This window comes from Somniosus microcephalus, chromosome 3 (assembly GCF_052327205.1).
Source record: "Somniosus microcephalus isolate GS21.2 chromosome 3, FLI_Smic_1.0, whole genome shotgun sequence".
Classification (NCBI taxonomy): Eukaryota; Metazoa; Chordata; class Chondrichthyes; order Squaliformes; family Somniosidae; genus Somniosus; species Somniosus microcephalus.
Window position 1 is genome coordinate 363,312,398 of NC_140989.1, and position 15,760 is coordinate 363,328,157.

Consider the following 15,760-nt stretch of genomic DNA (forward strand, 5'->3'; position numbering starts at 1 on the left):
TTTGCCAGTTTATAGAGAATTCCGGATATTTAGGTACCGTTTAAACGAGAGTTTCCTGTATATGCAAGAATTTTAATATATTATAGGTAGAGGGAGCAGCCCAAGTCTCTTCTCGTAGCTCTGGGCTCCGATGCTAGGAGCCAGACTTGTGACTCTTCTATCCATCACACCTCCAGAACACCGTAGCCAAAAGTTGCTTTTATTCTGCATTTTGGTACCTTATTAACATTTTCATTTAGCGGAAGGGCTTTTGACCTTCCAATCCCGGCACACATTTCTCTGGTCTTTCCGCACATCTCCCGGTGAGCAAGAGGGTTGGCCCACCCACTCCAGAAGTTCAATCCTCAGGTGTTTAAACATCAGAGGGTAGATTTTACGAATTTGCAGAACTTTGAATGCCGGGAGCGGGAGCGAAGTGTGTCCGGCAGGATCTTCCATCCGCTAAAATTAAGCCATGGAAAATGCTGCTGGTTTCTCGATAGAAATGGCTGATATGGAACCCCAGCACCTGGGGGCAGAGACTGTCCACAGTAAACTGGGCCAATCGGTGAATGGGTAAAATGACCGAAGATCAGTGGGAGGTGTTCAACAAAGAATTTAAAGGGAAACAGAACCAGTTTATACCCCTGAGGGGCAAGAGCTCTTCTTGCCAGAAGAAAACAACCATGGACAACTAAAGAGGTAAGAGACAGCAAAAAAACTAAAAGAAAAAGCATACAAAAAAATGCAAAAAATAGCACAGATCCTGGCGAATGGGACAGATACAACCAACAGCAAAGGGGAACAAGACAGATAGTAAGAGCTACACAATGGAGTAGAAGAAACTTGCAAGGGACATTAAAATCAACACAAAGAATTTTTACAATTATATTAGGATAAAGAGGGTGGTCAGGAGCAATGTTGGCCCCTTGAAAACTGATAACGAACGGTGATATGTCAATGATAATAAAGAAATGGCGGACATGTTGAATAATTACTTTGCGTCAGTATTTACAGTAGAGGAGGAGGAAATGCCAGAAATCCCAAGAAAGCTAATATTGAATCAGGGACAGGGACTCAATAAAATTAATGTAAGTAAAATAACAGTAATGAAGAAAATAATGGCACTAAAGAGAGACAATTCCCCAGAGCCAGATGGATTCCATCCCAGGGTTTTAAAGGAAGTAGGTGAGCACATTGCAGATGCCCTAACTATAATCTTCCAAAGCTCTCTCGATTCAGGAATCATCCCTTTAGATTGGAAAATTGTGCATGTCACTCCGTTATTTAAGAATGGCGAGAGCGGGAAACCAGGGAATTATAGACCAGTTAGCTTAACATCTGTTGTCAGGAAATTGCCAGAGTCTATAATTAAGGGCTAAACACCTTGAAAATTTTCAGTTGATCAGAGAAAGCCAGCACGGATTTGTGAAAGGTAGGTCATGCCCGACAAACCAGAAGGAATTTTTTGAGGAATTGACTAAAGTAGTGGACAGGGGAATGTCTATGGATGTTATTTATATGGACTTCCAAAAGACATTTGATAAAGTTCCTCATAAGAGACTGTTAACTAAGGTTGAAGCCCACGGAATTGAGGGCAAATTATTGACCTGGTTAGGAAATTGGCTGAGCGGCAGGAGACAGGCAGTAGAGATAATGGGTAGGTAATCTAATTGGCAGGATGTGACTAGTGGTGTCCTGCAGGGGTCTGTGTTGGGGCCTCAACTATTCACAACATTTATTAACAACTTAGATGATGGCATAGAATGTCATATATCCAAATTTACCGATGACACAAAGATAGGCGGCATTGTACGCAGTGTACATGAAAGCATAAAATTACAAAGGGATATTGATAGATTAAGTGAATGGACAAAACTGTGACAAATGGATTTCAATGTAGGCAAATGTGAGGTCATCCACTTTGGACCTAAAAATGATCGAACAGGGCAGTTTCTCAATGGTGAAAAGCTAAAAACAGTGGAGGTCCAAAGAGACTTTGGTGCAGGGCGGGGGGTTCCAGGTTCATAGATCATTAAAATGTCATGAACAGATACAGAAAATAATCAAAAAGGCTAATGGAATGCTGGCCTTTATAACTAGAGGACGAGAATACAAGGGGGTAGAAGTTATGCTGCAGCTATACAAAACCCTGGTTAGACCACACCTGGAGCACTGGGAGCAGTTCTGGGCACCACACCGTAGGAAAGATATATTGGCCTTGGAGGTTTACCAGAATGATCCCTGGTCTTCAAGGGTTAAGTTACAAGGAGAGATTACACAAACTAGGGTTGTATTCCCTAGAATTTAGAAGGTTAAGGGGTGATCTGATCGAAGTTTTCAAGATATTAAGGGGAGCAGATAGGGTAAATAGAGAGAAACTATTTCTGCTGGTTGGGGATTCTAGGACTAGGGGGCATAGTCCAAAAATTAGAGCCAGACCTTTCAGGTGTGAAATTAGGAAACACTTCTACACACAAAGGGTGGTAGAAGTTTGGAACTCTCTTCCGCAAATGGAAGTTGATGCCAGACCAATTGTTAATTTTAAATCAGAGATTGATAGATTTTTGTTAACCAAAGGTATTAAGGGATATGGGCCAAAGGCGGGTATATGGAGTTAGGTCGCAGATTAGCCATGATCTCATTGAAGGGCGGAACATGCTCGAGGGGCTCAATGGCCTACTCCTGTTCCTATGTTCCTATGGAATCACAACTTCTTAAAATCTACCCTTAAAGCAGTGTATTAGTTGCTTAGTGGAACACAACTAGAAAGTTAAGAGGAGCTCTCACCACAATACTATCAGATTTAACAGTAACCTGATCTCATTTCCGTACCACTCTAAAAAGATTCACTATTACCGACAATACCTGGTATCACAACGGAACCATATTAGATTTTCACCCCTGCAAAGTGGGCTCACCTTTCTTACCTTGCTGTCCGTGTCCTAACTTGCAACAAGTTCCATTTACCCATCACCCCTGTGCTCGCTGACCTACATTGGCTCCCGGTCAAGCAACGCCTCGATTTTATAATTCTCGCCCTTGTGGCGGAGACCACATAGGGACAGTAACACAATTCACCATGTACAGCCAATGTTGTTATCGCTCCACGTTATGTACGGAACTTGGTTGGGTTATCGGGGCAGGGTCCCTTTAAGAGTCGTCGATTGTGTGATGATGTCATAGCCCTGCGACGAGGCCGAGTCCCTCAGTCCATGCGGAGAGTTAATAAAGCTAACACGCGTTTTTCTTTGCTGCTATGAAAGTCTCGCAGTCTGTTTATTTCCAGCGACTCCTACACCCTTGTTTCCAAATCCCTCCATGGCCTCGCCCCTCCACCTATCTCTGTGACCTCCTCCAGCCCTACAACCCTTCGAGATCTTTGCACTCCTCCAATTCTGGCCTCTTGCGCATCCCTGATTTTAATTGCTCCACCATTGATGGCCATGCCTTCAGCTGCCGAGGCCCTAAAATCTGGAATTTCCTCCCGAAACCTCTCCATCTCTCTTTCCTCCTTTAAGACGCTCCTTAAAACCTACCTCTTTGACCTGTCCTAGTATCTCTGTATGTGGCTCAGTGTCAAATCTTGTTTGATTACGCTCCTGCGAAGCGCCTTGGGACGTTTTACTATGTTAAAGGCGCTATATAAGTGCAAGTTGTTGCTGTTGTTGTTGTCATTTGAACTGCAAATCTACCGTCCTGCGATGTGATAGCTAAAGGATACGGGCTGAAATCATGAGGGCATTTTGCACACACACACATTGGACACGCATCACATCACATCGCTGTGATGAGAACGTGTTCTGTAGACATCTGTTACATCCCATGTGACCCTGCGCAAGGAAACCCTTTCCCATCAGGTTGGTCAGAGTGCTTCCAGACGCATAACCCCGGCGGGCTCAGAATCTCACAGCGCGCTGCAATTTGTTTATGGCCCAGTGGAAGAGGTGCAGGTTGGCAGCTCGTCGTCTTCCTGGGGAGCAGGAGAGAAGCGGGTGGGTGGGGGGAGGGGCGCGGAAGACTCCAGATTGAAAGGCTTAACGTACCCGTGACCCATCGCCCCGTTGGCCGGCTTGACTATAAACGTCTTCTGTCTGCGCTTCTTTCGTAGCTCCTTGACACAGTTCTGGAACTGAGTGTACTCTGCAGGGAAGATCCACGTCCTGGGAGTGAAGCAGAAGTCCTGAGACTGGCTCTTGATCATTCTGAAAACAAGAAGAAGGATAATAAAGGAAGGACCCCCCAGGGTAGGCTGACCACACGTCCCTGGTCCCCGGATGAGGTACTGTGTCCCCGAGTAAACAATGCCCTCCGGAAAAGTCCCCAGTTCAGAAAACTCGTCCCCGTATAGAGTCTCTGTTTTCTTTAAACGCAAATATACAGAATCCCCAGCGAGAGATTCTCAGCCCACTCCCGCCCGGTTTGAGCTCAGGAACGGATTCCAGGAGCCGGTTGAATGGAGTCGACAATGGCGGCCACGCCTTCCCACAATGCAGCGCGGCGGAGAAAAGGCCCCATCGATAGCTCGGGCCGTACTGCACTCTGGGGGATTGAGTCACCTGACCCCTGTGTTTGGGCCAATGATGACTGGCCGGAGGGCGGAACCTTTAAAATGCGCGGGAGAAGCCGAGGTCGAGGTGAGAGCAGGCGGAGGGCGAGTGGATTTATTTTACCTCAGATTAGTGTGGTGCATTGTGTTTTTTTAATGAATAGGGCAATCTCTAAATTCTCCCACCGGGAAGGGGTTTCTGAAACCTTCTGAGACAGGGTATGTTATAAATCTCATCATCAAGAAACTACTTATGAAATAACGCTGGACGGCCAGCTGGTGGCGCCATCCAAGGAGTATAAATACTCGGGCGTGGGCCCCAGCTTTCCAGGGACATTTTGTAAGACAAGGAGCTAGTGAAATACAACTAGACTTCCATGTTCTGAAACAAGTTGATTAAAGCCTTGCTTTATGCTCAAACCAAGTGAGTAGTGAGTTTTATTACGTCAGAGTATTTCACACCTTGTATGGAAAATCTCAGTCTGTTTGGAACAGATTTAAAATTGAGAAGTTAGGGTGTTCGGGGACAAGTATAGCTGGTACAGCACTATTGCCAGAACACCACGCAAAGTTCACGATTCAGTGTAAAGTGAAAATGGCGTTGTCTCTACGCGTATTCCGCTAACAGAAGCAACATGCCGACTTTCTTGAAACGTGTCCCAGCTACTTTGCTGTGCTCCCACCCTGTGTGTCCCCGGGTCCAGTTTAGAAAATATGGTCACCCTACCCCCAGGGGGCTGAGTGCTCGACACTCAAGCCTTTCAAGTCCATGGGGTGAATTTCCAATAGAATTCAATGGAAAGGAGAATCGGGCGGGGTGTAAAAACGGGCAGCCATTTTCCGCTCGGCAGCAAGAGCGAACGTTCATCCCCCCGTCTGTTTAAGCAGTGGTTTGTGTGGCTACCTCTCTTTTGGATTCTAAGGGAACCAAAGGGGTATGGGGATAGTGCGGGAAGGCGGAGTTGAGGTCGAAGATCAGCCATGATCTTATTGAATGGCGGAGCAGGCTCCTAATTCTTATGTTCTTATAAGGGTGCAGGCCCGAGCAAAATTTGCCCTTACAAGTAAACAAACCTGTCTAGCTCTCTTCATTCGTTTTAATACCCAGGTAAAGCATGCTTGACTAATCTACTGGAATTTTTTGAGGATGTAACTGGTAAAATAGATAAGGGAGAACCAGTGGATGTGGTGTATTTGGACTTTCAGAAGGCTTTCGATAAGGTCCCGCATAAGAGATTAGCGTGTAAAGTTAAGGCACATGGGATTGGGGGCACGGTATTGACTTGGATAGAGAACTGGTTGGCAGACAGAAAGCAAAGAGTTGGAATAAATGGGTCTTTTTCCGAGTGGCAGGCAATGATTAGTGGGGTACCGCAGGGATCGGTCCTTGGACCCCAGCTATTCACAATATATAGTAATGATCTAGACAAGGGAACTAGATGTAATATCTCCAAATTTGCAGATGACACAAAGCTGGGTGGGCGTGTGTGCTGTGAGGAGGATGCCAAGAAACTCCAGGATGATTTGGACAGTTTGGGTGATTGGGCAAAAGCATGGCAGATGCAGTATAATGTGGATAAATGCGAGGTTATCCACTTTGGTGGCAAAAACAGGAAGGCAGATTATTATCTGAATGGCAATAGATTGGGAGAAGGGGAAGTGCAAAGAGACCTGGGTGTCCTGGTGCACCAGTCGCTAAAGGTAAGCATGCAGGTGCAGCAGGCGGTTAAGAAGGCAAATGGTATGTTGGCCTTCGTAGCGAGAGGGTTTGAGTACAGGAACAAGGATGTCTTGCTGCAGTTGTACAGGGCCTTGGTGAGACCACATCTCGAGTATTGTGTGCAGTTTTGGTTGCCTTATCTGAGGAAGGATGTTCTTGCCACGGAAGGAGTTCAGCGAAGATTCACCAGGCTGATACCTGGGGTGGCAGGAATGACGTATGAGGAGAGATTGGGACGATTGGGCTTGTACTCGCTGGAGTTTAGAAGAATGAGAAGGGATCTCATTGAAACTTATAAAATTCTGACAGGACTGGACAGACTTGATGCAGGAAGGATGTTCCCGATGGTCGGGGAGTCCAGAACCAGGGGTCACAGTCTAAGGGTAAGGGGTAGGCCTTTTAGGACAGAAATGAGGAGGAATTTCTTCACCCAGAGAGTGGTGAACCTGTGGAATTCTCTACCACAGAAGGCAGTAGAAGCCAATTCATTAAATATATTCAAGACGGAGTTGGATATATTTCTTAAGGCTAAAGGGATCCAGGGGTATGGGGAGAAAGCAGGGACGGGGTACTGAAATTGGATGATCAGCCATGATCGCATTGAATGGTGGAGCATGCTCGAGGGGCCGAATGGCCTACTCCTGCTCCTATCTTCTACATTTCTATATTTTCCCCCCATACAGGCTGGCTGTTGTGCCAGGCCCCACTGGCAATGTGGAGCCTCACAGAACTTACCCTGTACCTTTTTGTTGTGGATTGCATTGGCAATCTCGCTCGTGGGGGGCCACAGGGTGGCTGGTGTGGGAAATGATAAAGGATAATCATACTGAGGCAGTAGTTCCTGAGGTTGCGACTCTGTCTAATAATACCTCAATAATGCGCCTTCACCTCAACCTCACGAGGGCACCACCACCTCCTGTGCCAATGTGCTATATTCTCTATTTCCTACATGAGCCATCCTCCGGCCTACCTAAGATGACTAAATTCAGTGTCAATTGATACTGAATTCGGGCCGGTTTTACTGATAACATATCATGCTTTCCAGGTACGCACGGTGTGGTAGTGTAGTGGTTATGATACTGGACTAACAACCCAGACTTTCTATTATAAATGTAGAAATAGAGATTTATAATGGAAAAAGTTGACACAAAACATGTGGCAAAACGTGCGACAAAAACGTGATGACAGAAAGTCATTAGCACAGGCAGGAAGTGCATGCAGATGTAAGCATTTTAATATATTACAGGTAGTTTATAGACATATTATTATTATTATCATGCAAGGTCTTTGAGTCACATAGCACTTAAGTAGGCAGAGGCAGCGTGTGACCGACCCATGCGGACCAGAAGGCCCCAGCTTCCATTCCCATCCTGTCCTGTGTTAGTCCCGCTCAGGCAGGTGGAGGTAAGGTATTGCCCTCAATATCTCTGGGCTCGGGAATGGAAATTTGCGCAGGGGCTGCCATTTCTGACTCGTGCTGGAGAATACAAGGGTTGAGGTCAGGAGGGGAGAGGATCAGAGTTGACTGAGATGCGCCTCAATGGTGAATAGCCTTCAGCGCTCACTGTGCGGGCTCATACACGATGAGTAGGACAACTGGGTAAGGTACTGGAATACGGATCCGTACCCCTCCCTCCCTCCCTCCTTCCCTCCCTCCCTCCCACCCTCCTTCCCTCCCTCCTTCGCTCCTTCCCTCCCTCCCTCCCACCCTCCTTCCCTCCCTCCTTCTCTCCCTCTCTCCCTCCCTCCTTCCCTCCTTCTCTCCCTCTCTCCCTCCCTCCCTCTCTCCCACCCTCCTTCCCTCCCTCCTTCTCTCCCACCCTCCTTCCCTCCCTCCCTCCCTCTCTCCCTCCCTCCTTCCTTCCCTCCCTCTCTCCCACCCTCCTTCCCTCCCTCCCTCCTTCTCTCCCACCCTCCTTCCCTCCCTCCCTCCCTCCCTCCCACCCTCCTTCCCTCCCTCCTTCTCTCCCACCCTCCTTCCCTCCCTCCCTCCCTCTCTCCCTCCTTCCCTCCCTCCTTCCCTCCCTCCCCACGTGAGTGAACGTCTTCAGAGAAAGAGAATACAAAATAAATTACACAGTTAAAAGCAAAATGGACCTTATCTCAAGAGGGCTGAAATACAAAGGGGTAGAAGTTATGTTACAGCTGTACAGAGCTCTGGTTAGACCCCATCTGGACATTGCGTTCAGTTCTGGGCACCAAACCTCAGGAAGGATATATTGGCCTTGGAGGGGGTGCAGCGCAGGTTCACCAGAATGATACCCGGGGCTAAAAGGGCTAAATTATGAGGACAGGTTGCATAGACTAGGCTTGTATTCCCTTGAATATAGAAGATTAAGGGGTGATCTAATCGAGATGTTTAAGATGGTTAAAGGAACTGATAGGGCAGATAGAGAAAAACTATTTCCTCTGGTGGGGGGAAGTCCAGAACTAAGGGGGCATGACTTTAAAATTAGAGCCAGGCCGTTCAGGGGTGATGTCAGGAAGCACTTCTTCACACAAAGGCCGGTGGAAATCTGGAACTCTCGCCCCCAAAAAGCTGTTGAGGCTGGGGGGTCAATTGAAAATTTCAAAACTGAGATTGAGAGATTTTTGTTAAGCGAGGGTGTTAAGGGTTACGGTGCCAAGGCAGGTAGATGGAGTTAAGATACAGATCAGCCGTGATCTTATTGAATGGCGGAACAGGCTCGAGGGGCTGAATAGTCAACTCCTGATCCTGTGTTCCTAAAATCAAGTATCCCCATTATTCAAAACTATATTAATTAAACGCATAAATAAATGAGATAAACCCCAACACATCTTGCATCTTATTTTATTAATACTGACACATATCGTATCCTTCAGCATAACTACAACATAGAGAAGACCATTCAGAATAGCTGAGGATAATTGTCTATTAATACTGGCAGGCTGCTTAGGATGCTATTGGTAGATATTAAGGGCCTTCCATTTCCATCACTCTCCTGATGTATAGGGTTGGCAACCCTCCGTCTCCAAAAATTAAAAATTAATCTCCAGGACACGTCTGCGAGCAACTCTGGGAGAAAAATCATAGCGGCATTAAACAAAACGGTGTGGGGGTTTTTTTTTTTTAATTTTCTTTGAACACTTTCATTTATTCGTGATTAAAATGCCAGAGATGGAGATGGGCAAAGATGTCTGTTTGGGCTGGCAGTCAGGAATCGTCCAGTCGGAAAAGGAAGAGTCTGTTCGCTTTCCGATTGGCCTGGGAAGGCGGGGCTTTGCGAGGATGGGCGGGGCAGGGCGGGAGAGTGGGGCAGGGGCGGGGGCGGGGCGGTAGGTCATGCGATTATACCTCCAGAATCAGGCCAAGCAGAGTTGGGAACCTTCCCTGTGTACCTCAGCCCCTTGCTGGCCTACAAGCGGGCTTTGCCACCTCTCGCACCGCGCGCGCTCCGTGATGTTATCCGCTGTACATGCCAAGGTGCCTCAAGTGAGATTTCGATCCCCATCAAGACTGAAACCGTGCCCGCGCCACTTACTTGGCCATGTTCCTTGCCAGACAGTCCTTGCGACAAATCTCTCCCATTCCCGGAAAATGGTTGATCCTCTGTAAGGAGAGATAAAATGACTCGATTGCATGCGGTATCAGTAGGTGGGTCGCAAAGTCAGATATTTATACAGTTTCTTCCACTGACATTGTAGAGTACAGCCTACTCCACACAATTGCATCACATATTGCACTTTTTAATGCCTATTTGTAAAAGCCTCTTTCAGTCCCATTGATTAATTTTCAATTATTGCCACTAAATGCATCTCGCTGTACAGAGTACAGAATGCATCTCGGCGCTCCTCCAATCCTGGCCTCTTGCACATCCCCGATAGTCATCGCTCCTCCACTGGCGGCCCTGCCTTCAGCTGTCTAGGCCCTAAACTCTAGAATTCCCTCCCTAAACCTCTCCGCCTCTCTCTCTCCTCCTTTAAGATGCTCGTTAAGACCTTCCTCTTTGACCAACCCGTCCTAATATCTCCTTATGTGGCTCGGTGTCAAATCTTTGTCCGATTACACTTCTGTGAAGCATCTTCGGACATTTTACCACTTTAAAGGCGCTATAGAAATGCAAGTTGTTGTCCATGTTAGTTTTGGTCGCCTTATCTGAGGAAGGATGTTCTTGCCATGGAGGGAGTGCAGCGAAGATTCACCAGGCTGATACCTGAGATGGCAGGAATGGCGTATGAGGAGAGATTGGGTCGATTGGGCTTATACTCGCTGGAGTTTAGAAGAATGAGAGGGGATCTCATTGAAACTTATAAAATTCTAACAGGACTAGACAGACTAGATGCAGGAAGGATGTTCCCGATGGTCGGGGAGTCCAGAACCAGGGGTCATCATCTAAGGATAAGGGGTAAGCCATTTAGGACTGAGATGAGGAGGAATTTCTTCACCCAGAGAGTGGTGAACCTGTGGAATTCTCTACCACAGAAGGCAGTTGAGGCCAATTCATTAAATATATTCAAGAAGGAGTTGGATATATTTCTTAAGGCTAAAGGGATCAAGGGATATGGGGAAAAGGCAGGGACAGGGTACTGAATTTGGATGATCAGCCATGATCGCATTGAATGGCGGAGCAGGCTCGAGGGGCCGAATGGCCTACTCCTGCTCCTATCTTCTATGTTTCTATGTTATTGCATATTCCACAAACCTTACACATTACACATCAGCTCCCCAATGGCTCAGCTTGCTGAGGAGGTGAGTAACTGGGTGAGGCAGACCAGAAGCTCCTGGGTTGACTCTATGGCCTGTGCCGGGTCCGTCGGTCTCAGTTGAAGTGGCAGTAAGGGGGCCCCGCTACAAGAGACCTCAGTTGTCCTCGAGTTAGAGAGCAGGAAATCAGCCCGAGTTCTCACTGCTGATTGCTATACAGTGCCTCTGCCAGATGCGCGTACACTGCCTGAGGACGGAAACAGCTGCTATGCCCCCAAGGCTGGAACATTCATTGAGTCGGGTATTTGGGTGAGGTAACGGAGGGAAAATGCAACTGTTCCCCAGCATGTGTGGGTTCTTTTAAATCAACTATTAATAAAATATACTCTCTGCGCACCATATTGACTCAGTCTCCTTCTGAATCTCTTACACTGTTCCCTGGGAAACTAAATGTTTCCGACATGTGCTCGTATCTATGACCTGCCCGTGGGCCAGTTGGTCATTCATTTTCCTTTGTAAAAAAAAAACACATTCAAAATGACAGACCGGCGCTGTCCAGTTTTCAAATGTCAATGTTCCTTAGTGGCCAGACATCCGGCCTCCTTGCGTTATGGACTGTCTTGTTCAAAAGCCGATGGAGCTGCACACCAGACGTGCTGCAGGTTTTGGTTCGGGAGTGCGAGCAGGAGGGTGGGCGTCCCTTCTTGTGGTGATATTGTCATTCATAGCTCCAGCTTCTCTCACACTGCGGTCTCCCACTTTCTATTAATCTTGTCCCACAGTACAACAGTGACGACACTTCAAAAAGTGCTTCATTGGCTGTAAAGCACTTTGGGAGGTCCGGTGGTCGTGAAAGGCGCTATAGAAATGCAAGTCTTTCTTTTGTTTTTATTGCCAATATCTTGAAAAGCGTGATATACATTCAAGAGCAAAATACTGCGGATGCTGGAAATCTGAAAACAGAAAATGCTGGAAATACTCAGCAGGTCAGGCAGCATCTGTGGAGAGAGAAACAGAGTTAACGTTTCAGGTCGATGTTCTGACGAAAGGTCATCGACCCGAAACGTTAACTCTGTTTCTCTCTCCACAGATGCTCCCTGACCTGCTGAGTATTTCCAGCATTTTCTGTTTTCATTTTATATTTTATAAATAAATGCAAGTCCCTTTATTTCTTTTTTTGGGCTTGGACCGACAGCCCTGTGTTCTCAGAGACATGCGGCAGAGGCCTGGTCGCACCCCAACCTCTGCACTGAGCAACAAGTGACAAAAGGAGCTGTTTCGTCAAAGGCATCTCGCTGGGTAGCTATTTCAAACAGCTTCACTACATTAACACAAAGTAAGATATCTGCAAAAGGCCATACATTTCTTTAGTTGTTGTAAAAATAAATCCAGAGTTACGCACAGCGCAATATAAACAGGCACAAAAAACTTTTTTGAAGAACGAATAGATTTTAACAGGGACGTTTGAAGCAAGGGTTCGATAAAATCCCAAAATTAAAAGCACGATGGAAAAGTAGTGCTGCCCCCTGGTGGCGGTGGAAAGCAGTACAACAGTAGAAACATAGAAACGTAGAAGATAGGAGCAGGAGTCGGCCATTCGGCCCCTCGAGCCTGTTCCGCCATTTAACGAGATCATGGCTGATCATCCAAATTCAGTACCCTGTCCCTGCTTTCTCCCCATATCCCTTGATCCCTTTAGCCTTAAGAAATATATCCAACTCCTTCTTGAATATATTTAATGAATTGGCCTCAACTGCCTTCTGTGGTAGAGAATTCCACAGGCTCACCACTCTCTGGGTGAAGAAATTCCTCCTCATCTCAGTTCTAAATGGCTTACCCCTTATCCTTAGACTGTGACCCCTGGTTCTGGACTCCCCCGCCATCGGGAACATCCTTCCTGCATCTAGTCTGTCTAGTCCTGTTAGAATTTTATAAGTTTCAATGAGATCCCCTCTCATTCTTCTAAACTCCAGCGAGTATAATCCCAATCGACCCAATCTCTCCTCATACGTCATTCCTGCCATCCCAGGTATCAGTCTGGTGGATCTTCGCTGCACTCCCTCCATGGCAAGAACATCCTTCCTCAGATAAGGCGACCAAAACTGCACACAATACTCAAGGTGCGGTCTCACCAAGGCCCTGTACAGCTGCAGCAAGACATCCTTGTTGAAACATATAAAATTCTTAAGGGGCTTGACAGGGTTAATGCTGGGAAAATGTTTCCCCGACTGGGGAATCTAGAAGACGGGGTCACAGTCTCAGAATAAGGTGTCGGCCATTTAGGACTGAGATGAGGAGAAATTTCTTCACTCAAAGGGTTATAAATCTTTGGAATTCTCTGCCCCAGAGAGGTGTGGATGCTCTGTCATTGAGTATATTCAAGACAGAGGTCAAAAATTTTTTGGGAATGAAGAGAATTAAGGGTTATGATGATAGTGCGTGAATGGAGTTGAGGTAGAAGATCAGCCATGATCTCATTGAATGGCGGAGCAGGCTCGAGGGGCCAAATGGCCGACTCCTGCTCCTATTTCTTATGTTCTTATGTTCATCGTTATCCAGCGACCACCTGCTGCAAATTGTGAGGCAGAAAGCCGGTGATTACAGAATAAGGATTGGCTAAATATCCCACGGCTGCCTCAGCTCCTCACACTCACTACAACAAATTACATTTATATAGCGCCTTTAACCTAGTAAAACGCCCCAAGGTGCTTCACAGGAACGATTATCAAATAAAATTTGACACCGAGCCACATAAGGAGATATTGGGAGAGGTGAGCAAAGGTTTGGTCAAAGAAGTAGGTATTAAGGGGCGTCTTAAAGGAGGGAAGAGAGGTAGTGAGGCGGAGAGGCTTAGGGAGGGAATTCCAGAGCTTAGGGCCTCTTCTTCTTAGGCAGTCCCTTGGAACTGAGGATGACTTGCTTCCACATTAAAAATGAGTTCTCAGGTGACTGATGAGTCCAATGCGGGACCTACAGTCTCTGTCACAGGTGGGGCAGACGGTGGTTGAAGGGGCGGGTGGGTGGGGTGCTTGGGTTGATGTGCGCTCCTTCCGCTGTTTGCGTTTGGCTTCCGCTTGCTCCCGGCCAAGAGACTCGAGGTGTTCAGCGCCTTCCCGGATGCTTCTCCTCCAATTTGTGCGGTCTTGGGCCAGGGATTCCCAGCTGTCGGTGGGGATGTTGCACTTTTTCAAGGAGGCTTTGAGGGTGTCCTTGAAGCGTTTCCTCTGCCCACCTGGGGCTCTCTTGCCGTGTCGGAGCTCCGAGTAGAGCACTTGTTTTGGGAGTCTCATACCGGGCATGCAGACCATGTGGGTCCTGGTCTTCAAACACTCTCTTCCTCAGGCGACCGAAGGCTGCACTGGCACACTGAAGGCGGAGTTGGACTTCATCATCGACGTCTGCCCTTGTTGACAGTAGGCTCCCGAGGTATGGAAAGTGGCCCACGTTGTCCAAGGCCTCGTCATGGATTTTGATAATCAGAGGGCAGTACTGTGTGGCGGGGGCAGGTTGGTAGAGGACCTTTGTCTTACGGATGTTTAGGGTAAGGCCTATGCTCTTGTGTACGCTTCGGTGAAGGTGTTGACGATGGTTTGGAGTTCGACCTCAGAGTGTGCACAGATGCAAGCGTCGTCTACATACTGTAATTTGATGACAGAGGATGGGACGACATTGGATCTGGACTGGAGGCGACGGAGGTTGAACAGTTTCCCGTTTGTTCTGTAGATTACCTCCACTCCAGTGGGAAGCTTACTGAGGGTGAGATGGAGCATTGCAGCCAGGAAGATCGAGAAGAGTGTTGGTGCGATGACACAGCCTTGCTTGACCCTGGTCCATAGGTGAATTGGGTCTGTGGTGGATCCATTGGTCAGGATCACGGCTTGCATGTCATCGTGAAGCAGGCGGAGGATGGTGACAAACCTTTGAGGGCAGCCGAATTTGAGGAGGACACTCCATAATCCCTCACAGTTGACGGTGTCGAAGGCCTTTGTGAGGTCAAAGAAGGCCATGTACAGTGGTTGGTGCTGTTCCCTGCATTTCTCTTGTAATTGACGTGCGGCGAAGATTATGTCCATTGTGCCCCTTAGTGGGCGGAATCCGCATTGCGACTCTGGGAGGAGCTCTTCAGCCACTGGGAGAAGGCGATTGAGGAGGATTCTTGCGATGACTTTCCCTGTGGCAGACAGCAGGGAGACTCCTCTGTAATTACCGCAATCGGACTTGTCATCTTTCTTGAAGATGGTCACGATTACGACGTCTCTGAGAACCCCTGGCATGCTCTCCTCCTTCCAGATAAGAGAAATGAGTTAATGAATTCGTGCCAGTAGTGCTTCTCCGCCATGCTTTAGTGCCTCGGCGGTGATTCCATCTGCTCCTGAGGCCTTGTTGCTTTTCGGTTGTCGGATAGCCTTTTCAACCTCATGCTGGGCTGGGGTTGTGCTGAGATGGTGGCGGGTAGCATGCTGCGGGGTAGAGTTGAGGACACTCGCGTCGAAGACAGAGTCTCGATTAAGGAGATCTTCAAAGTGCTCCTTCCAGCGGGCATGGACTGCCTCTCTGTCCTTGAATCAGAAGGTTGTGGGTTCAAGTCTCACTCCAGAGACATGACCACAAAAATCCAGGCTGACATTCCCAGTACAGTACTGAGGGAGTGCTACACTGTCTGAGGTGTCATCTTTCAGATAAAATCATAGAATAGTACAGCACAGAACATAGGAACAGGAGTAGGCCATTCAGCCCCTTGAGCCTGTTCCACCATTCAATGAGATCGTGGCCGATCTGTGATCTAACTCCATGTACCCGTCTTTGGCCCATATCCCTTAATACCTTTGGTTAACAAAAACCTATC

At 47.5% G+C, this 15,760-nt stretch overlaps 1 protein-coding gene across 3 annotated transcripts in view; it reads right to left on the reverse strand.

Annotated features, from left to right (window-relative positions):
* Nucleotides 1-15,760, reverse strand: part of ttll7 (tubulin tyrosine ligase-like family, member 7) — a 298,339-nt gene that overhangs the window by 203,130 nt on the left and 79,449 nt on the right. For all 3 annotated transcript variants that reach the window (XM_085983505.1, XM_085983503.1, XM_085983502.1), the window contains 2 exons: nt 9,752-9,819; nt 4,026-4,184 (listed from right to left, as the gene is read on the reverse strand). In XM_085983505.1, coding sequence (XP_085839631.1) covers nt 4,026-4,184; nt 9,752-9,819 — 227 coding nt within the window. The remainder of the gene's footprint in view (nt 1-4,025; nt 4,185-9,751; nt 9,820-15,760) is intronic.